This window comes from Conger conger, chromosome 10, assembly GCF_963514075.1.
Source record: "Conger conger chromosome 10, fConCon1.1, whole genome shotgun sequence".
Taxonomy (NCBI): domain Eukaryota; kingdom Metazoa; phylum Chordata; class Actinopteri; order Anguilliformes; family Congridae; genus Conger; species Conger conger.
In genome coordinates this window covers 28,404,665-28,428,045 of record NC_083769.1, presented here as the reverse complement: position 1 = coordinate 28,428,045, position 23,381 = coordinate 28,404,665, and the positions used below count along the sequence as shown (strand labels likewise).

The following is a 23,381-nucleotide window of genomic DNA, read 5'->3' as shown; positions in this document are numbered from 1 at the left end:
CCATGGAGAAGCTACCGTAGTCCACTTCTTGGTACTGTACCTGTCTTCCACTGTTTACATAACAAGGACCTCCACCGAGGTCCCTACTGTTAAAAGTAGTAATGACCTACCCTCAGACACTAGCCTCAGTCTGGGTGTTTAATGGTTTCACAAAGCGAATACTTTTGGAGCCATTTGCCAGCCTGAATGAGAGGGTACAAGAAATATCCTACTACAGACTCAGTTTTGATGACAACAAATGGTGGCATTTCCCTGATCCATTTTACAGTGGAATGCCTCATGATCTCATGGCATGGGAATGGCTTCATCAAGTCATTTCTTCTGCCTCTGCAGTGTCTGTCTGCTATTTTTTCCCTGCTCGGAGTGACATGCAAAAGCACCATCTTCCTTGGGTGGAACTGCGATCAATGATCGTCCAAGACAGGGGTGTTCAGTCTTAACCAAAAAGGCCAGCGTGGGTGCAAGTTTTTGTTTTAGACCAGCACTATGAGTAATAAACTAATCATAGTCGTCAATCATAACCTTGGTAAGTAGAATCGAGTGTCTTGCTACTGGGCTAAAACAAAATAAATAAATAAAACCTTCCCCCACACCAGCCCTTTTCTGATAAGATTTGACACCCCTGCTCCAAGAAGTGTTTGTGTATAGGTTTATGGGAACATGACTGCTGTAGCTTCCATTGTCACTTTTTCAAGGAGATATGAGTGGCAAACCCCTACTGAGGATTAATTGCTTTGCAAGTGTTCTAACACTGATTCAAGGAGACCATGTTTGGAAGATGTCTTAAAACAAGCTGCTGTATTTTATGTTGAAGAATTTGCACACACCAATGGGCAAATTTTGTAGACATTCTATTGTACTCTGTGGTGTCTCTTTCACAGCTTCCGCTGTTGCCACGCAACCGTTTACGCTTTCCGTAATTGGCCAGCTTGCCTTGATTGCTGTGTGGTTACTTTGCTATTTCTAGCCTATGAGAATATACATTTATTCTGTATATTCTGAATAATCTGAATATCCTCGGAGGCCTCATGAACCTAGCCCAAAATTGCATTAGCAACACAATCCTGGTAGGGAAGCAATTGTGGCTGTGGTACAATAGACTATTGGTCTCTGATTAACTTGGCATGGGAGGCATGTTAGCATAAAGCTAAAGCCATTGTGATGAGAGCTTCTGGAAGGCTGCTTTGTAGTAGTGTCCTGTGCAGGTGATGTTTGCCTGCTGGAGACTCTTCCAAGAGGTCAGTCAGTGGGTGAATTATATGGGGCTGTTGGGCCCAGGATCTGGAGGCTCAGGGATTCACATGTTTTTCAGCTTTGTACATCTCCAGCGCTCGGGATGGAAGTTAATATGGCTCAATCACAACTTATTATTAGTTCAGTGGGGTAGTTGCAATAAATGCCAAGCTGGTAGTAAAGTAGACATAACAGCTTTACAGGACCGAGGGTGAATAGCCCTGCATTCACACACTTTCATTTATATAGCATCAGCAGTTAGCCTAAAGCAGGAGTTCTCAATTGTGTTTCAGCACAGACCAGTTACACAGACAGCTGTGACGCCATGGGCAGGGATTTTCATGGAAACCATCCCCTCCCCAAAGCAAAACTCTAAGTATTTGTACACGTACATATGCAATATTTCATTTAAAAAACAAGCTTTGTCAATGAACAAACTCTACCGCTGGTATACAAGTTGCCAAGTGGTGCTTAAAAGGCATCTTTCAAATTAGGTTTTAGCTTGAATCTAATAGTATTGCTTTTACCCACAAAGGAGTTGAGACATGCTCACAGTATAAAAAGGGTGCTAAACCTGCTACCGTTGGTACTTACTATTATTTTGGTATGAATGCTTAATAGAGTAGTGGGAACTGTTGTAACATTGGGTCATACCAGGGCTCCCGCACTTCCCCAATGACACCTGTGCTAGTACTCACACAATGAGTGTGTGTTCAGCAAGATATGTGCTTATCAATGAAATAAAATTCATTCATTTTTGCATCCGCAATCTTGGTACATGTCTATTAAAGACCTAATTTTTACATGTTAGATCCTGTCAGTAGCATTACATTTAGGTCTTACATTCCCAGCTTCTGTATTTTTCAGCTCAGTGTTGAAACATTTAATTTTAAAATAACTGTTAGCTGTGTGGCTACAGGTGCCAGATAGTTATAGATAGAACACAAGTTTAACCTCTTTTAGCTTAATGTGGCCTGCAGGCTGCCTGCTGGGGACTTCCTGAAGCAAATATTTAAAGGAACCCAGGGCTATCATTCTCAAATACACCTCTTCTAAAGTGACGCAACATGTAGCTAATATTTTTATATTGAAGTATAGGTGTATGTATGAATTCAGGTGTGGATATATGACAGTATTGTAATGAATGTGTATTACAATAAGTGTGTATATGTACTGTAGAACTAGCTGGACTCACTGCAGCAGCTGCACATTTATACTTTATTCCTTGTAATGATCTGCTGTTAAGCTCATTTCGACATGGAAAATATCTGAATGTTGCCAGTCTACTTCCTTTTGTGTGTGTGTGTGTGTGTGTGTGTGTTCCAGTGTTTGTCTTTGTCTGTGGGAGAATATGTATATGTGTGTCAGTGTTTTTTACCTGGAGTACCATTCAATCTCAAATTTGCTGTCATTAACCTCGTCACAACTCAATATCAATATGTTAGCTTGAAAATATTCAAGGCTTTGTACATTGGCACATATGTGGATGAAAATGTCTTGTTTGGTGTGTGGACAAATCGCGATTCTGCTAAACTACAGCATCCTCCATGTGCGTTGAAAGAGAATTATTTTGACATTTTCCCTGTTTCAGCAGCACCGTCATGTTCAGCAATAGATACTGCGCGCTACACAAATAATAAAGCTCCTCTCAGAATTGTTCAGACTGTTTCAGTATCTGTGCTCCCTTTCCCTTCAGGACATTTCTGTGACATGCACTGAGTAAACTCTTAGGTGAAATAATATTACCTGTCATAACTCAAACAATGAGTCAATTAGTTGGCCCATTGTCAATGTATAGTAGCCTGAGATGCTTCTAAACACGGTTGTTTGACCAGTGTTTTTTCCAGACTACTTAAAACATATTATAATTCCTTTTTAAAGAGTCTAAAACATTTGTTAATCTATGAGTAAGCTTGTCCTGGGTAAACATGTCCATGAGGCAAGAGTTTCATGAGACAGAATTACCATTATGCAATATCAAATTATTTCACACCACAAGCATTGTTGCCAGTATGATTCAATGATTTATCTGTGAGTTTCTAAATAAATATTATATTTTGGTCAGCCTATACACAAGTCCTTCTCTGCTTGGTGCCCTGCTACCTACTTGTTACCGTGACGAATTATGGGGAAACCCAGACTGTGACCTTTGGGGTTAGAAGGGGGATTTTATTAATAATCTCTAGATGGACAGAGTGACGCAGCCATTTGGAAAGTAGGATCTTCATCAAGATAATGAAAAACTATCACATGGGTTTTTCCATTTTGGCCAAGCAGACCTTATAAACTCCTAATGTGAAAAGTCATAATCTCACCTTTTTCCTCCCTGTGTGAAAAGTCATAAATGTTCAACTTTTTCAGTCTTTTCTGAGCTTTTCATATTTTCTTATGCCTGGTTTCAGTCTTTCTGATGTGTTTGACCTCCAACGTCGGGTTTCTTTGTGGAAGTTTTAAAAGGCTCTAAGCCTTTTACGCCAGGCTAGGGGGGAAAATTGGCCGTCCTTGTGAAGAATTCTTTCTCTAAATTCAACCCTGGCTAAATTGTGTTCCATCCAATGTCATCCATGAATCAGGAGTTGATATTCACATAGAATGTCTGTGAAAGGGGTATAACTATCTGTGTGTTACATTCCTATGTGCTGAATGGAAGCAGCCCCAATACCGCAGGTCTGTGTTCTTCCATTTCATTTGCTGTATTGCAATCGGGGCATAAACGTAGCCTTACTCTAAGCCCAGCATGGCCTCAGCAGTCCCCAGTTGTTTTTAAAATTGCGGCAACGGTTCACTATTAAAAGTGACACACAGAAAGCCAAATTGTTTTTCCTGTGATTAGCAGTTGAATATGAAAAACTGATCTGACCATCCCTCTCGTTAATTGTTTTGTTGTTGTTGCCTTCATATTTTTCTGAGTCATCACAAATTTGGCATGCATACATACAGTCCTCAAGTCTTAGTGTGTATCATTCTGCGATGTGGTTATGCAGGCTAATTGCATAACAGAATGCACCAGACCAAACAGTGAGATGCTTTCTGTTGGCATGTGTCTGGCGTGTAGCATGCTGTCACTTCAAGTTTACCTACCCAGAGATTCATGTGTGTGTGTGTGTACACATGAGTGTGTATACACATGTGTGTGAGTTTGTCTGTGCGTGTGTCTGTGTGTATGTATGCGTGTGGGTGCGTCTGTCTGTTTGTGTGTGTGTACACTTGAGTGTGTGTGTGTGTCTCAGTGTGTGTGTCTGTGCATGTGTGTGTGTATACACATGTGTGTGTTTGTGTGTGTGTGTGTGTGTCTCAGTGTGTGTGTTTGTGTGCGTGTTTGTGTGTGTGTCTCAGTGTGAGTGTGTGTGTGTTTGTGTGTGTGTGTTTGTGTGCGTGTGTGTGTATATACACATGTGTGTGTTTGTGTGTCTCAGTGTGAGTGTGTGTTTGTGTGTGTGTTTGTGTGTGTGTGTATGTATACGCATGTGTGTGTTTGTGTGTGTGTCTCAGTGTGAGTGTTTGTGTGTGTGTTTGTGTGTGTGTCTCAGTGTGAGTGTTTGTGTGTGTGTGTGTGTGTGTGTGTGTCTCAGTGTGAGTGTGTGTGTGTGTGTGTGTGTGTTGTCGGGGTGGGGCTGGGGTTCAGAGTATAGCCTGGGTCACAACAGTGTCATCTATAAACTGCAGCAATTCTCTTGCTCAACTTTTCTTCCTTCCCTTTTCTCTCCTCCCAGAAAGGAGTCTCCACAGTCTAAAGGTGAATGCTTGAAATAATGAATATGAGCCCCCTTTCAACCCCTTCCTTTTAATATTCTAGTTAAGAACCTCCCTATAGTATTTGCACTTCATTAAACTTGAAATAGGTTTAATATTTAAAACACCAAGAACATATTTCAACCCCATCACCCCACTCACCTTTCTCTCTCTTTTTTCCTCTTTTTTTTCCCAGTTTAATAATCTACTTTCGTATTTCCTCCTAATATACTCCTACTCCATTAAAACCAAAATAGATTTAATATTTCAAAAGTAAGGCTTAATTTTTAACCCCTTTTTCATGGCTGACTGCTCCCCAAGATCTGTGCTCTTCTCTCTTTCTCTCCTGTGCTCGCTCTCTCTCTCTCTCTCTCTCTCTCTCTCTCTCTCTCTCTCTCTCTCTCTCTCTCTCTCTCTCTCTCTCTCACACACACACACACTCGCCCTCTTTAGGATACTGCTGATGATCTCCCTGAATGTCTTTCTCTCTTTTTTTCTTTCCCTCCATCTGCTACACTTTATTTTCCATTAGGAGAGAAAGAACGAGGGGGGTGCTTAGAGTTGTTATCCCACCATAATGACCTTTCTAGCCCTTCTCAGCCCCTTGTCCCCCTCCTGTTTTTGTGTTGCCCCTGAAAAGGTCTGAATGGGTGTTTGTTCTGCGAAAAGTCGCCGTTTTGGGCGCTCCTGTTTTCTGTGCCTCCCGTGTTCCCCGTCTCTTTGCCCAGCAACTCTCTCGTGTCCTGTTATCACCGCGGCTCCCATGGAGCGCCATTTTTCACATTATTTCATCCTGACATTCGAGGAGACGCTACAGGCCCCACGTCTCTCCCCTTTCAGGCTTCCCCTTCTCCACTTGTGGGTAAAATGGTGTACGCTATGTACCGTTTTACCACTCTGATGTACAAGCCCTCCCTCCTTTCAGTTCCAGATAACTGACACCTGGTTTATTTTTAGGCCCCCTAGCTTTTAACAAACGTTGGACAGGAAAAACCCCCTCTTCACTGCCGGTGATGTCATTTTCCAAAAAGTTGAAAGAAACACCCCCACCCTGAACACAACGCTTGTGGAACATAGTTGAGTTTTGGGGGTAAAGATCACACCCCCCCCACTCCACTCTCCAGTGCTGGTGCCAGGCCAGTGCTGCCTCTCCCAGTTCTTATTGATTTCTTATTTTTGAAATTCTACCCAGGAGGTACTGTAAGAGGATTTCCTGTTGGCACCGGGGTAACAGCAGTTGAACATTTACCCGTGGTAATGGAAAAAAACACACGAATAAGGAACAGATCTCCTCACAATCTGCTGGCCAGGAAAGCCCCATTACACACAGAAACAATGGGGTGTTCAAAAATATCAGGGTCACTGTACACGGGTCCCACCCCGTTCAGTTTATCTTGAATTTTGGTATAATTTATTATTTATTTTTAGCCTGTGTGAAACTCATTTATGCTCTTTTATATTACACTGAATCACCTTAAGAGATTTGTCAGACCGAACACTTAGTTAATTGATCTCTGTTGCATACACAAATGTGTTTACTAATGTGAATACATTCGTTTTTCCCCCCGTACTATGGATCCAAATGGTTTGTAGTAAAGTTAGTTGTTTAAACAGGGCAATAATCAAATGAGATCGGTTAATCTGCATTTAGAGTTTAGAGTAATATAATCCTCTTTAAGCATGACAAAATGAATGGAGTGGTCAGTGAAATGGGTGTTGCATTGTGAAAGATGTGAGGGATTTGCTCTGATTTTCACCAGCTCTGTAGAATGAATCCCTTTGTGATTCAGCTCTGGTAATTGGACAAGACCATCAGACCCTTAGCCTAGGCCATTGTGCCTTTCACGTCTCGTAATCGCCATGAAATTGATCAGAATCATAAGCGTCTCTTATACAGCACAGACATTACTGTACATGAGAAGCAAAAGAGTAGGGATTCTGAGTGCTTTGTAACATGATTTAATTTGGGTGTTCATTGTACAGTTCAGTGTTTCTTTGGACTCTCGAGCAAACCCCTCACTCCACACCAGTAGGCTGTTTGCTGAAAACGGATTTTTAGAAAACATTTTTTTAAAGTAGAAATGTCACACGTCTCATTTTTCTGGGCAGGGTTTTTACAGAAATGTCTTATTTCTATGAGAATCTGTAGCCCTTGTATAGTATGTCCACATGTTTTCTCTTTTGCTTTTTCTCAGAGGGGGGCAGGGATGGGGGAGTGTGAGTGCGGAGGGAGGGAGAGCCAGAAGGAAGAGGCAGTGTGTTTGGATAAACGGCCGCCCGTACAGGATGTGGAGGTCTATAGCCCTTTGGGTGTGTCGGGTTTGCCGAGTTAGAGAATTGTACTGTGGGAGGGTTTCAGCTCCAGGGCAAATCTCTCTTGCTTTGACACATTCGCCCACCCTCATAACCCACCCCCCCCTTCCCCACCACCCCATAACAACACCTCCTCCTTCTATCTGAAGGAAAAACAGGCTGGTTAAAGACACAGACAACTTTGCCGAGGGAACAGCGGGGGGGAAAAGCAGTGAAGTGCTGGAATGGAAGAAGGGGGGTGAGCCTTGAGAGAGGACTGAGGGGTGTCCTAAAAGCCGCTGTATGTCCTTTTTTTTCATGTGTCCCCTTGCCTGCCTCCAGTTCCACGCGTCACTTCTTGTTTCACTCATGTGGTGGACTGGAGTGAGGGGCCTGTCTTTCTCATACCACCTGTAAAGGGCCATGTTGAGTAGGTAGCTAACGTGGATGAGTGTGTGTGTGTGTGTGTGCGTGCGTGCGTGCGTGTATTCATGTGTGTGTGTGTGTGTGTGTGTGTGTTCATGTGAGAGAGAGAGAGAGAGAGAAAGAGAATAAGAGAATGAACCAGTGTGCTTCTGAGATAATTGTTGGACAAACTCCACCGGTGCTGAGTTCTCAGTATTGTCACATTCACTTCTGGGTCTGCTAGGATCCAGGCTGAAGCCTTTTGTAAGCCACCAGTGACTTACGTGTCATTCTGAGCGGGAGTGTTGGAAAGAGGTGTCTCAAGGCAGGATTTAGACTTCTATCCTTAATTCAACCCTCTTGTCATCAGCTTCCCTGCTCATAATAATTTGGATGCGCTCTGCCGATCAGACCGTACCCCCTACCCACTCCGTTAAATATCTCAACAGAAACACGAGATGGGCACTGTGCTTTTCATTGAGAGGAAAATACCCTGTTTTATTATATGCCCAACACACATGCCTGCTTTTTTGGCTCGGTCAAAAAAAAAAAAAAAAAAACATGTCCTGCTTTTCTGAGAAAATGACAGGAAACTCACAGGCCTTTTCCCCCTTGGAGGTATTGTGTGTAAGAGAGGCAGAGAGCTCCCGCCCTCTGCGGTGGTCTGGGCTCATGCGAGGCCGGGCTCATCCCCCGGTTTCCCCGGAACAATCGGGCCCTCAGCGGAGACGCGCTCGTGGGCGAGCGGCCAAGTGTCGGGAGACGCCGCGCGGCGCTCCGTGCCCTCTCGCCCACTCCCAGACCGCCGGAGGCAGGGCCTCTCGTAGGCCGCTCCGCCAGGCAGCGCAGCGCGCCACCTGAGAGAGCCCCCGCTCGGCCTCCCTGCCCCGGCATCGCCACATCCACCAAACGCCCCAAATGTGGGACATGTTTCATCACGGAGGTTGTTAAAGGCCCACACGCATAGTTTTCCTGTTTTTGAGCCTTTCATATCATCTCAGAGCTTTCGATTTGTGTTAAATGTAAAACATTTGGTCGAGGTATGCGTATTGTAGTGCTATCAAAGTGCTATTTTTGTGAGCTCTTAGTAAAACAATAGCGGGTGACATCGCTAAAGGTTAACACAGCTGACCATTGGGCTGTTGAGCGCAGGGTTAGGGACTTTTCAGAAAAACCTACGTCACTGCTCTTCCGTTTGTGGGCGTTTTAGATACTAAAACCAGGAAGAGAGAACTGATGCATGTGGGCCTTTAAGCTTTTGGGGTTTTTTTTTTTTTTTTTGGTTTGTTGTTTTTTGGGCTACCCAGTTGTACTGGTTAAGCCTTCGCCTACACAGAATTCCCAGACCTCGGAAGAGTCCACCTCAAGGTTTTAGTCCCACAAACCTCTCCTGGGTGTCATTTTTGTTTTGCTTAGCGCTGGTGTTTTCCCCTCCCGCTGGCGCTGTCGGAGGAGGGAGATGATAGGCCGAGGCTCTCGGCCCCTGCGCTGGGCTGTGATAAGTGGAGCCAGTGTCTGTGGGGGTGACAGATTCCTGTCTGGCCTGCATCGCGTACGCCACCCCCAGAATCCATTCAGGGAGACTCGAATCCGCCCGTTCCACATTCCTCTTTCCAACTGAGGAAGCAGCCGAGCCTCCTTCCTCCACTCCCAAATTATACTTTTGTTCGCTTATTGTATATTTATCACCAGCTCCTCGCATACCCCATCCCCTCCCTTCCCAACTCCCCCTCTCTCTCCCTCCTTCTTTCCCTATCCCTCTGTCTCCCTCCACCTCTCTGTTCTTCTCTTCTCTCGCTCTTGTCTTTCTTTTTTTCCCTCTGTCCCCTCTTTGTCTATCTCCCACTCTATCTCTGTCTCCCCCTTTCATTTAGCTGGGTCTAATGAGAGGCAGAAGATGAGATGAGCCCTTGGCATTCTTTTGTGGGAGGCAGGTCCAACTGGAGTGGGTTCCTGTGAGCTCATTCCACCAGGAGCCTTGAACAGGGCCGAGCTAAGCGCTGGGCCACAGCAGGCCATAGCAGGCCCGAGCATGCGCTCTCTCTCCTCCGCTCGCTCGGCTAAAGGGAAGTGACACTTTTGTAACCTTAAATAAGAGGCTGAGACTGTGACAGGAGCTGTCCGGTGGCGTGGGGGAGGGGACCTCTTTCATTCGCGACGGTTCTGCTGATTTGGTCGTACGCAATTAATTTCAATTACCCAGCTCCTCTGGCAAGAGAAAAAAGAACCCCAGGGTAGACTACTTTCCTTTTCCTCCTCTGAATCCTCTTTATAGTTTTCAGAATCGCTTAGGCACACAAATATTACCACCTCGGATCTTTAAATTCAACCGCAAGATGGTACAGTAAAACTGAAAAGGAGCTCATTTTAAGCTGATTTCATTACTGCCGTATCATACAGCATCATGGCTTCTGAGCCCTAGCATGATATGGACGCATAATTTGGACATTTTGAATTTCCACTCCACTGACATCAAATTCAGACTAGTATCTGAATTGTCATTCATTGGAGTCCTTGGATCATCATTGTGTGCCAGGAAGTGGCCTGTGCGTGTGTGCGTGTGTGTGAATGCGTGGGGTCGTCTAAGGACTGGACACCCACTCAGAACGGAACCATCAGCTGTGCTGTGCTGTGAGATGGATCCTTCCAGACCTTCTCTTTCTTTATTGCTCCATGTTAAATGTGTTCGAGAAGGAAGTTGCCAAGGATACGGGGACATGGGCGTTCTGATGCAATTCTTCAGCGATGTGACAATGGACATGTGGAAGGGAAAAAAAAATCGCCCACATCTCCAGCACGCAATCCTGGAGGAAAGTTCGAGTTTTCCTGCACACACCGTGAAGCCCTAATCATCGCAGGGAGGCATTAAGGGTGGCTTGCTTGGCGAAAATTTAGGGCAGGGAGACGGGAGGGAACACCTAAGATCGATTGTGATACTTGTGTATTTTTACGTACGAGTCAACATGTTGACTAAAAGCGGCCGGTGTGGTGCATGCTCTTTAAGGCCTGATTTCTGGGCTCCACCCTGGGTTTAAGGCTGTTCCACCCTCCCCTGAGCCTGCTTTTAGCACAAAGCTCTGCGTGTTTGCTGCTCTTCCCCACCCTGCATTCCATTTTCCCCAGGCTCTCTCTCCACTCTCCTCCCCCTCTTTCTCCCCCTCACCCCCCCACCCCTGCTCGCAGCCCTGCTCTGCTAAGCTGCATTAACTCCCCAGATTACCTTGAGCCCTGCAATCCTCCAACCCCCCCACCCAACCTCTCTCTCTCCCTCTATCTCTCTCCCTCCCTCCCTCCCTCCCTCACTCTCAGCCCCCCCTCTCTCTGTCCTCTCTCTCCTCTCTTAGCTCTTCTCCTCCCTCCTTCCAGCCTTCAGGGTCTGTTTGATTTATTCCTGCCCTCCCTCTCCTGCCTATCTCTCTTGGTGGAGGTTGTGGCCCGGTTAGTCCCTAAAAACAACAGAGAGAGAGAGGGAGAATGAGGGAGAGGGAAGAGAGAGGAATAACAACCTCTCTTTTACTTTCCATCCTCCCTCCTTTTTTTAACCCAGCATTTTTTTCATTCTCCTCTCCCACACTGCTTTTAAATTGCCTCTGAATTCTTGAGCTTTTTTAGTGCTTCACTCCCCCCTTTTCTTGAAAATTACTTTTTACCCTTTCAAACTTTGGTGTGCTGAGGAAGCAAGTTCAACCTTCCCTCCCTCTCACTCAGGTCACGCACGCTCGCACATTCACATACACACACACACAAACACACACACTTGTACACTTACTTACACGCATGCTCACACATTGACATACACACACACACGCTCGTACACTCGCATACACACACGCTCACGCATTCACATACACACACACACAACCACACACACTTGTACACTCACATACACGCACACTCACACATTCACATACACACACACAACCACACACACTTGTACACTCACGTACACGCACACTCACACATTCACATACACACACACACACGCTAGTACACTCACATACACGCACACTCACACATTCACATACACACACACATGCTAGTACACTCGCATACACACACTCGTACACTCACATACACGCACACTCACACATTCAAATACACACACTCGTACACTCTCGAAACACACACTTGCACATACATTTACACTTCTTATACATACACACAAGCTCTCCTATACCACACTCACACATACACACACTCACATACACTTACATTTGTGCATTCTTATAGACGCACACTCGCATACACACATGTTCGCGCTCTCACATACACACACTCACAAACTCACATACACACACACTTGCACACTTCTGCAAATGCGATGTCACTTTTCTCAGTCCCACTTGTGAAATATCTCCACAGAAATTGCACATGAAAGGATTGCCTCCCCTTTCCTATGTCCCTATTGACTCCTGTCTCCTCTTGGATCCTTTTGCCATTCTATTCAAGAGTTACAGGCAGGTGCTAAGATTACCCTATCATGCCAGGAGTATTCACCAGTGCTTCACAGTTATGATGCAACTCCAGTCTCACATTCATGTCCCCTCCTCCCCCAACACACAATTCAACACATTTTTGTTTACTGCACACACCACGTTCAGTAGCCTCTCCGTGACACTCACTTCTAGAACATTCCCACAGACACTTTCTCTCGTGTGTCCTACATTTCAGCAATTGTGTGTCATCGCGTTGTGTTTGTCATGGAATTATGTGTTTTTTGCCATTGGCGAAGCTCACACAGTGTTTCAGATTATTTTGATGTCCATTCAAAGGACAGTCCCTGTCACCTGTGGTTCAGTACAAGCCTAGACGTAGCAGAAAAGCAGGTTCTCACCGCATGGGATTCACCGTGCGGCTTGTGTGGTAGCTATCACCATCATGTCGGTGTGTAACGACCACGTCGCGTAAGTGTCCTCAGTACAGGAGCCCATGCTAGAAACCCATTCTGGGAAGCAGATGTTCTCTCTACACTTCGAGGAGCTTTTACATTCCCTGCACCTCAATAGGTGCTTGGCAAGGACACGGAGGACAGCAGCTTATGGGATGTGCAGATGTGACCGTCCTTACTGGTCGTAATGAAATCTCTGCGTGAATTCTCAGCGCCTTGCGGCATTCACGAAGCGCGCTGTGCGCGGAGGGATCGGGGGTTCGGTCGGTCCCGCTCTCCCGCGCTGGAGGCGGGTGGGCACGAGCAGGCGGGCGGGGGTTGACGGTGCCTGACGCTCCTTCCACGCTTTACAGTGTTCGTTTGCCTTTAAAACCTGATATTTCTGAGAAGCGAGAGATTGTCCAGGGACACCCCGAAACTCCGTCAGACAAAGAGAGTGTTGAGTTTCGTTCAGGGAGGGGCGCTCGGCTCCTACAGCTGGAGAACAAAAGGTCACAGAGGTCGGCCCCTGTTAGCTGACCTCACTCCCTCCCTCCCCGTTGAGAGGGAGGGGGGAAGGGGCCACGCTGGCTTTCACCTCCCTGCTTTTTTATTTCACTTTAATGTACAGTCATACACCACAGCCTCCCACCGTTCCCCCAACTCCTGCACTGCGCAGCCGCCTGTGTGTGTCTACTCTTAAAAGGGGGTTTTATTTAGCATAAATGTTGAAGCCAAGGGTGGCTGGCTGCCATGGAAACCAAATTAAACTGAGAATCTCTTCAGAAGGAGAAATAAAAATTATTCGGACCTGTTGTTTCGAGCAAGAAACAAAGCAAGATTGAAAATAGGATTTCGAGAAAGCAAATGGTATTTTTGTACTGGTTATTTATTAAACGATATACATGCCGTATGATATTTTATGTGAAAAATACATTGAGACCATTGTTTGCCCTTCCTAGTTAGGGATATGATTTTCATGGAATTTGGTGAGTTGCTGGTTTGCATACAGAGTGGGGGTTCTTTCATCACGTGGGTTGTATGAGTGGATGGGGGTTCGAGGTTGAGTTTCTTTTTTTCTTTTTTTTGCTTTACTTTTTTTTTTTGCCTGTCGTTCTTTTGTCAGGAAAAAAAATCTGATCTACTTTATTGATTGACTGTGTGTCTCCGGCCCACTGGTGAGAGGTGGGTGGCTTTAATGAATTCCTCCATGCTGTGCCCCCAACTGCAACCCTTGCTCCCCCATCTTAATTAACTTTACCGTGTGTGTGCGCGTGTGTGTGCGCGTGTGTGTGCGCGCGCCCGTATATCTTTGTGCCATCCGATTCCTCACCCAGCTCGAGCCCTTTCCACCTCACACACTCTCTCTTTATGGAATTTGACGCTTTTCGCGTGCTGTTTTTCTTCATTCGGCCTGCTCTCAGCTTTAATATCTGACGCGATTAACAGTCCACCCTAACAAATCACATCTGGCAGTTTCTCTCTTTGTCATGGGCAGGCACACACAAACTGATATTTCAGCTTTAGACAGATACACTAGCTGCCAGGATCACGTTGGCACGGAGCCGATTGCGTTTCCTCGTTTGCGTTGCTTCTGAACCTGTGGGCTGGCCAGGCCAATCACTGCAGGCCCCTCGCTTCAGTGCCACTGTGCAGCAATTAGTCTTCAGCTCATTTAGGATGCGAACTGGCTGAACGTTAAGAAGAGCTCTGAGACCACAAGTTCTTATGTTGCCTTACATTGTATTTCTAAGTAGTGCATTTCGCTTGGTTGTTTTGTGGTCTTTCTAATTACACATGGTGGGTGTTTTCATTTTTGCATGTGAACGAGGTGTATCAGAATCTGTACTGCACTGATACCATGGAGACCTCCTGTGAGAAGACACCCATCTGGATATACAGCATGTAGCCAATGTCAGCTGTTACTGACCTGTGAAATTATGCAAAGTCTATGACTGTGCTGATGGTTGTTCACTGGTACTGAGGGCCTGGATTTGGGACCTGTGTGGGCGCCTTGTCACTGGCCAGCGGTGCATTGTACACATATCTAGCCACGGAGTCAGAGGAGATGGAATTCAAAACCACCGAACCCAAGTATTTATCATTCTGACTTGACTTCCTGAATTTTACCTTGGTTTTATTGTGAGATACTCGTGGCAGTCTCAAAAGCATAATGATATACAGGTGACAAAAAGGTTATATATGTATATATATATATACATATATATATTTATCAGAAAGGTGAAGTACCATACAGTACTTCTGTATAATAAGCAGCATATTATTAATAATAAGCATTGGTGCCCTTGAACGGCTTGGATAGAGCTTATTTATGTCCTGGTAGCTTTGTTAAGATAGAGATCCAGCTCCATCAGTCCTCCTTCGCTCGCTGTGCCTGACCTGCAACACAGAATAACAGCCTCTGTGTACCGTGTTGTCCCGTGCGATGCTCCTTCTATAATTACATAGCAATTACACTTTTAAGCACTTTCTAATTGTGTGTTTTATGTGTAGGTATGTGTGTGGGTTTTGCATATTGGTGGGGCCCTCTGTGCGCGCGCGTGTGTGTGTGTACGTGTGTGGTGTTTGTGTTGGGGATAGTTGGGTTGTATATTTGTGTTTGTGTATTGTGAGTATTTTGCGGACTGGAGGCTGGGCTGGGGGTGTTTTAGGCTGGACTGAGTCTGAGGCCCAGCTGTCCCCCTCCTGCCTGCCTGCCTCCAGCAGACTCCAGCGGGACGCTTTTCCATGAGGATGGCTTTTCCTGGCAGCGCCCCACGGCAGACGGGAGCAGCTTTGTTTCTCTGGGTTGTTATTTATACGGCGCAGAGTGCAGATATTCACAGAGCGTGTCAGTCTCCCGCTCCTTCAGACCCGTGTCTCCTGGGACTGCATTGTAAATACTCAGTGTGGCTCTTAGTTAAGGTGCGTGTGTGTGTGTGTGTGTGTGTTGGTGGGGGTTGGGGGGGACGGTGTAGAAAAAAATACAAGAAACAAGAAATACAAGAAAAATATGGATCTCAGAGATCCAAGAGTTGGTAAACTGTGTGTGGCTCCAATGAAGTTGTCATCAGCGGGCTGCCAGTGGAGCAGTTTGAACGAGGCAGAGCTGGAGAGGAGGGCTGGAGTTTCCTGGTGACAGCTGTTTTGAACAGCCTCCTTCCTTTTTCCACTGTCAATGAGTCTAAAACCCTTTTTGGAGAGTGTATTCCTTGCATCTTCCACTGCCTTCTCGGGTGTGTGGATTCAGTGGAGCTGTGTGCTAAGCTAATGCTATCTCTCGCGTGTTTTATTTTCATTTTAAAATGGCAATTTTGTGGAAGTGGCACTTCTTTTTATCAACTTATCGACTATGGTTGGCAGAGCCAAGATTGTGTGTTTGGACCTGAGTCTTCCTGTCTTTCTGACTTTCTTACCACTAAATGTAACACACACACCCTACCGAGTGCCACAAGTTTTAAATGAGATGTTCTTGGGGGAATAGGCACAACGAGTTTGAAGAATAAAAAATAATAATGTCTAATCTCAATGACTACATAAAAAAGACGTAATAAAAGAAAGTGGCAGCTATTGGAGAGGTAGCATGTTACCATTCAACTCTCTCTCCCACCATATCTTATCTTTACCCCATATGCATTTCTGCCCTTACCACACACCAGGCTCACGTCTAAGTGCTCGCCCGTGCACCAATTTGACTGTGAATGTGTGATTGTGAACATCACATTGTGGTATTGCAGGGTAGGGAAATGGGGTAAGATATGTGGTTTCAAAAGGTGGTTTCCCACTTGCGTGCTGGACTTTTGTATGCTGGATTAGAAACCTCCCTTCCTCTAGTACACAGAATTGATCTGTAATGAAACTGCGTATGTGTGGTTTTCTTCTTATTTTCCTTTTTCCTTTGCCATGTTTGTTGATCGCAGTTATCTTCGACTTTGATAATAAGTGAACTAATCAAAATACGTAGATGGGCCTACCTGTACACTATTAAGGTTACAATTGGTTGGATGGCTTCTCCTCTTTGAATACTGATTGGTTCCTCCGTCCATGACTGACCACTAACGGGTCCTGATTCTCTCCGCAGTGGCCGACGTCATGGAGGCCAACAGCTCGGACTGCCGTGGCGACCGGCTGGACTTCCTGGTGAAGCAGGAGGAGGCCCTCTCGGGTGAGGCCGCCTTCCTGTCGCAGTCTCTGGCGGCAGAGAAAGACGACCCCACCTGCCAGGTTGCCTCCGTGGCCAACCTGCGGGCGGCGCTCATGAGCAAGAACAGCCTCCTCTCTCTCCGCGCCGAGATGCTGAGCGAGGACAGCCCCCTGCTCTTCGATTACCTTCCCAAAAGCGGCCACTCCTTATCCCGTAAGTTAGCCTTTTTATTCAAGTACTCCCGCCCTGGTAGAACCCTCCCCAATACTCCCACTCACCCTGGTGTGAGACCGTCAGTGTGCTGGGTATTGTGTTTATAAACGTGATGTAGTGAATGTTGTGTTGCTCTTGGTTTAGTTTGAATGTGTGAGTGTTCAGTTATAGTGAGGCCAAAGTGCCTGGTTTCTGCTGGGTTCAGTTTGACTACGCAAGTGTTCCGTTCGGGTGTGCTGGGTTCAGTATCATTGGTGGAGTGTTGAGCTGAGATGAGCTGGGCCTTGTGTGAGCATGTGTGCAAGTGTTCAGCAGATGAAAACGTTTGAGTGTGCTGGCTCAGTTCACCTTGGAACAGGAAGGCCCCATCAACTGTAAAAATATGTTTTCGGGATGTTAGTGGTTGGAGAGTGTGTTTAATAAAAGCTTTTAAATCATTAAGCTAATTTCACGGATATTGCTTAGTTCCATCAAGTTATTTTGGACATATGGGCGCAGTTGTGTTTTTTTCCTTGTCTTGCCTTGCCGTGTAATTGCATCTTTTGTTGGTTAAACTCAGCACCTTTGTTTCCCCTGAGAAAGGGAAACGAGTAAAAACTTTAAATCCGGTCATGCTCTTTTAGCTCGCCCTGAACAGACGACAAAAGAGTGGGCCTTTGACATGGTAATGGGCGGCTGGCTGGAGCACTTCCCTGTGTGTTGAAGGTTGTACAGAGTGTGTCCAATGAAGATGTCGCCGGTCGGTTTAAAGGATCAGCAAAGCCATTGAACCGTAGCTATGATGTTAAGCTGAGAAGGACGGTGGCTTTAACTGTTTTTTGTAGTTTTTTTCCCGGGTGACCTGCAAGTAGAAAATACTGTGAGTGCCCCGTTATCCTGGGAATTATATGAGTGAAAGAGATGGGAGTACCAAGTATGGCAGAAAAAGAAGAAACATGTTTAAAGACCAGAGAGAAGTCACCCAAGCATTGATAGATTGCTGCCCTTTCCCCCACTCCCTGCCCCCGACCCCCTCTTTAACTTCAGAGCGTATTTATTGTAATCCCTGCGAAAGATTGATCCAGTGGAAGTGGGAGGTGACACAGGGCAGGCCCGGCTGCAGACCGTGGCTTCAGTTATCAGTCCAACATTTTCAGCAGATGGAATCTGATCTTTGAGTTATAGATACATGTCTGTCTGTCATTTGTGAGGTGTGCTGACAAACACTTACAATGTTTTTTCCTGGTGAGCTTTGGATGAAATCATCTTGAGAGCTACTCCTTAATCACAATGGAAAATAATAAGAATATACTGGGTCAAGGAACTGGTTATTTATACCTGTTTTGTAACAGGTGGCTGGGTCAGGCTCTCATCACCTGCTTGTGATGTGGGTAAAAGGAGTGGAGGATCAGATACTTTCTTGGAAATATTAAGTTGACTTAATGCCTCCAAAAAATGTGTTAATGGTGGTCACTCTAACCACGTGGGGACCGGTGTGCTGTGGCAGCAGAACAGAAGAGAGGTCCTCACTATGCTTGATCATCATGATTTTCACACTGTGCCTCTCTACTGTCTTAGACACAGACACATCTCCTAGATACGGGTTACCTTGACTGCAAGTCGAGGAGGACCTCAGGGAACACATTCTATTGGCATTTCTGACATGTCTGCCTTCACTCTAGTCGCCAAAATGTACTTTGTTATGAAATTTTTATTCCTTTTTTTTTTCTCTTGTTTATTTCAAAGAAAACTGTTACATCTATCAGATAAGTGTAAATATGTGCTGATGGAGCGGGGCTGCACGTGCGGGTGTGTGTGAGTGTGTGAGTAATTGCCTAAAATTACAGGTCGCCGTGTTCACAGCTCTGCTTAATGAAGGTACGCAGAGCTCTGTGTTTTTTTTCTTTCGCTGGGGTTCGGCTAATTCACACGCTATGAATCTGTGCTGCAACCTAATTTTGAGAAAAGAGATTGAGGTTAAACTCTGGAGATTTTTTTCCCTGTGCCATTAGCGCTGCTTGTGATTGAACCATGTCCCCTGCTCCTCTTGTGAAGTAGGTGTGTTTTCCAAAGCCTTGATGTACTTCTGGCCGCAAGTGAGGCAGTGCTTTGCCCTGAAACCCCCCACTTACAAGCCAGCTTCGCTGATGTGAACCTAGTCAAGCACCTTTCATGTGTTAATGTACCACAGGAATGGCAGGCTAATAGATATTGCTGCTGTCTGACCATAGCATGACCACAGACGCAGTTCCAGGGAAACTTACCTCTGCTCACCACACGAACATATCACTCCTCCACGGTATGCTGTACTATTGGTCCCTGCTGCTTTGGCATTGACAACATGGCAGTGCTATTAAATTCCATAACAGACCAAATAAACTTGTTTTATTGAAAGCAATATTTTTCATAAAAACTGTCTGGTTGTCATAAAAAAAAGAACGTTATGGCTAATAAATGAAATCACTGTGCATTTGCCATCATTGTGGTTTTTCTGGACTGAATGGCCGAGGTTGAAAGCATTATCCGCCGAAGGTCTCTGCGGTTCAGTCCTGTAAAACGCGGACGCTGAATCAGTCCTGAGGGCCGGAGTGTGAATTGTGTACGGGGAAAAGGGCTCGCATTTGTGTTTTTACTGGCCTCAGAGCACGTGACCGCCCTCATTGAAAAGGAACATACAGAGCCCCTGTTTGACTGGCTGTGGCAGGTTTAGAAAGCCAATGGTATGACAATGTCCAACTGCCCTTTGTAGATGTTCTGATAAAGGGAAGGGAAAGTGCACTTGCCCCAACACTTAGTCCCAGGGCCAAAAGGGCAGGAGGGCAGCCCAGTCCACCTGGACCTCAAATCGCAGAACCTGCTGTGGAATCTCCAGGTGCTCCTTTCGCCCCTCTCCAGCAGGGGCACCTGGAGTTCAGTTGGAGAGGGGAGGGCCACCCCTTTAACAATGCCCTTTAGCACGGCACTAAATCCTACAGTTGGATAATAGCAGTTGAATATGACGGTGACTCATTTCATTGGGTGAGCACAAAGAATTTAAGTGACTTCTTCAATCAAGGGTTGCCATAGTGAAGCGAAGGTATGGTGAATTCATCTTAATGTTTCTGTCCGGGTTCCTGCAGTCTATTCCAGCCCTGCCTCGGGCTTGTTGTCATACCAGGGTGATTTTGGTTCAAGAATAATTCAGGTTCATAAAAAAAGAAAAACACAGGAAACGCAGGAAACACCCGAAAAACAGTCCACTCCATCTTGGGGGAAAGAATGATCATGTGTGTTTTATTTTCTCTGAAATATATGGTGTTTGGAAATTGTAAATATGGGTTGTGTCCATTTTTGCCTACACAAATTCCAAAGTTAAAGCCTGAAATTTAAGCTTCACTCCCACTAAAGGGGAGTTACGCAACAGCTGTTAATTAAATTGCACGTCCAGCAGTCAGACTATATGGGGGAATGGATGGGGCTTGAATTCAGATGAAATGTATTTCTTTGGGGGGAGAAAAGGGTGAGAGAAGACTGTTTTTCTCAGCTCTGCCTTTTGTAAAAATGTCAGACTGCTATGTCCGCTCACTGAACAGAACTGTGAGGAGCTGTCATTGCACTGAAAGACAATATAATGTATAGTACTGTAACTGTGGATGCCTCTGTTTTATTTCTGGTTTAGTATAAACACTCAATCATTCCTGTTCTTTATATGAACATGTGTTCATACATACATACACGTGTGCGTGCGTGTGCAATTAATGTATACTTTATATTATACATACATACTCTATTTATAATATAAAGTATATATCAAATATAATATATATTTCTCAATGTGAATTTTGTGTACATTTCTCTTTTATCCTAGTTGCTCCTAACTACAAAGTATTTCAGTCATGTACATGAGTGTGTCCGATATTGTCTCATGCAGACCCTTCCCATTCATTCTTTTGATTTTGAGTACCTACCGTGGTAAAACCACTGCCATCTTACAGACAATCGCATGAAAGGACACGGTGTAATGGGGCCAGTTCACCCACAAGCTTCACTGGTGGAGTGCTCGGCACACAAGCTCAAAATGTCAGACTCCCCTTCCTACTCAAACAAAGACTTGTGCAACCCACATGACTTGTAAACACAAAGGCAAACCTTTGTAGACCACACCTTCCCAGGCCATTCTCCCCTCCCTGGATCTCTTGACTGTGTGTGTGTGTGTGTGTGTGTGTGTGTAAACACAGTCCCCTGTTTTATAGTGGACCCGTCAAGTGAGAGGAAAGGTACATTGTCCTCATGCTGTGAAAAAGCTATGGAGCTGATTAAAAAGAACTCCAAAAGACAACTGCCGCAACTTTGTGTGTTTGTTTGTTTGTTTGTCTGCCATTGGTAATGACTTGTGGGGCAATATATACTGTATAGGCGGTTTTAAGGATATGGTCAACTGGAATGCGTGAACCCAAGTTGTGTGGTTTGCAATTAAACTCATGTTACATGGAGCTCACATACTGTTTGTTGTTTTAATGATTTTCCGCAATAGTGCCTGAAAGCATTGCTACCAGCCCCTCACCCTATTCGAAACCACCGAACACTTAGGAAATCGCAACAAAAGCAGCTGAAGCTGCCTAATACTGTATAGTGTGATGTAATTACGCTGCAGGGAAATGCAATATTCTGTTGTGATTGGATAGCAGAGGAGTGTCATCGGGCCCTCAGCCCCTGGGGGTCTTATGGGGAGGGGGGGTTTGGGAGGGGGCCCGGGAGGCCGCTGGTGGGGAGGGTGTGTGCGTCAGAGGAGAATTTTCCGGTTGTCCGTCCGCTGCCCCCAGACACCTCGCGATTACGTTCCTCTGCCCGGACCTGCCCCCCAGCATGGCGGTCACTCAGCGCCCCAGAAATACTGCCTCTGACCTCCCCGAACACAGACCCCTCTTTGGGTTTGCGTTGGGTGTCTTCAAGCCTGGATGAAGACAGCTCAGTTCAGTTGAAAACCATTTCTATCTGTCACTCTCAATAATTGATCACGATTGCCAAAATGCGCCTTGTAACGTGGTCCTCCGAGCGCATTCATATACACTTCTCCTGCGGAAGATATAAATGGCTGTTAACAGTGGTAATCGGCGATTGAGCAGGACGAGCAGCGTGCACTCTTAAAATAAAACGAGGTCTTTTTGTTCTCGCTGGTGAACTGCTGCACAGATAGAGCCAGAGTCTCTCGCAGAAGTCCTCTCTTCCCCTGGATGGATGCTCTGAAGCAGCTGGACGACTTTATTATTTCCAAACGAAGAGAAAAACCCGAGCCTCCTTCGACACCTCTCCCTCTCTTCCTCGTCTTCTGTGCCCACGCGTGGGTGGGAGGAGAAGGAAGGCAGGAGTGAGACGGAGAGAGAGAGCGGTGGAGAGAAGAGGAGCCCCCTCACCCTGTTCCTCGCGGACCCGCGTAGCTCCAGTTTTGCAGCCTGCCCCTCTGTGCCTTCTTGCCCCCTCACATGTTGTGTAGAAGTGGCCAGCTGGTTCTAGTTTACGTGGGTGAGACTCGTTTCCTGTGTTCCTCAGGGCCTGGCTCCTACAACAGCAGCTCCAATCGTCCAGGGGGCAAATTTGATAGCAAACAAGGGGCGTCCTCTCCTCCTCCTCCTCCTCCTCCACCCCTGCACCCCCCCACCGGCCGGCCCTCTGGGCCCTCCAGCCTCCATCAGGCTGGGGGTGTCCAGCTCGTGGAGGAGCCCCCGGACCCCTCGTCCACAGAGGTAAGCAGCTGCCGCAGTGACCCGGCCCTACGGCTCCTGGAGTCTGTCTTCTTTCTGACCGCCGATGGTGGAATTCCCTGCATTTCCTACGGATATGTGTGCATACCATCATACCTGTGCCTGATTGTCTTTTTTTCTGTTTCTTTCCTTTCATTTTCATTTCTGCCAACATTAATGCTTTCTCGGCACTGCCATCCAAATATAGTCCCAACAGAAGCACAGTAAAAGCTGCTCAATTTAGTTTTTTAAAAATATTCCATTTAGGAAATGTAGTTTCTTTGCAAAGAGGTGGGGCAGGACCTTAATGGCAAGGCAGACATTAGTGAAAGTAAAAGTACACACGATTAATAGCGCAGCGCAATTGAAGAGAGTATTGTGCCTGTAAGATTGCAGGTCATATATCGTTTACTTAAATAGCATTTGTTTTGTGGACCTCCCTCCCAAGAAGTCCCACTACCTCTGTGGATGAGCCATCTGTTTGTTAGTCTGTGGTGTGGCGTGCTTAGACGCTGGGGGGGTGGGGGTGGGGAGGCTTGAGGGGGCGAGGGGAGAGAGGGGGGTCGCTGGAGGTGGGTGTGGGGAAGGAGGGAAGGGCGGGCGTACCTACACAAGCCCAGGGATAAGCAAACAAACCTGTCAGAGGCATCTGCATCTCTCACTAGAGATGAGCAAATATTGAATATCCTCTTGTGAAAGGAGACAAAGAGTTATTCTCTCCCCACCTGTTGTGCAAATTGAAAAGAACCCTGGGTGAACGTGTGGAAAAAAAATGCCAAACTGACCACCGTTCACA

At 46.0% G+C, this 23,381-nt stretch overlaps 1 protein-coding gene across 2 annotated transcripts in view; it reads left to right on the top strand.

The window, feature by feature from the left end:
- zbtb46 (zinc finger and BTB domain containing 46) overlaps positions 1–23,381 on the top strand; it is a 49,723-nt gene that overhangs the window by 18,579 nt on the left and 7,763 nt on the right. Inside the window, exons 3-4 of one of the 2 annotated variants that reach the window (XM_061258083.1) lie at positions 16,611–16,886; positions 22,395–22,957. In XM_061258083.1, coding sequence (XP_061114067.1) covers positions 16,611–16,886; positions 22,395–22,813 — 695 coding nt within the window. In that variant the 3' untranslated portion in view covers positions 22,814–22,957. Of the gene's footprint in view, positions 1–16,610; positions 16,887–22,394; positions 22,958–23,381 lie in introns of those variants that run through there. The other variant, XM_061258082.1, reaches the window with a different exon arrangement.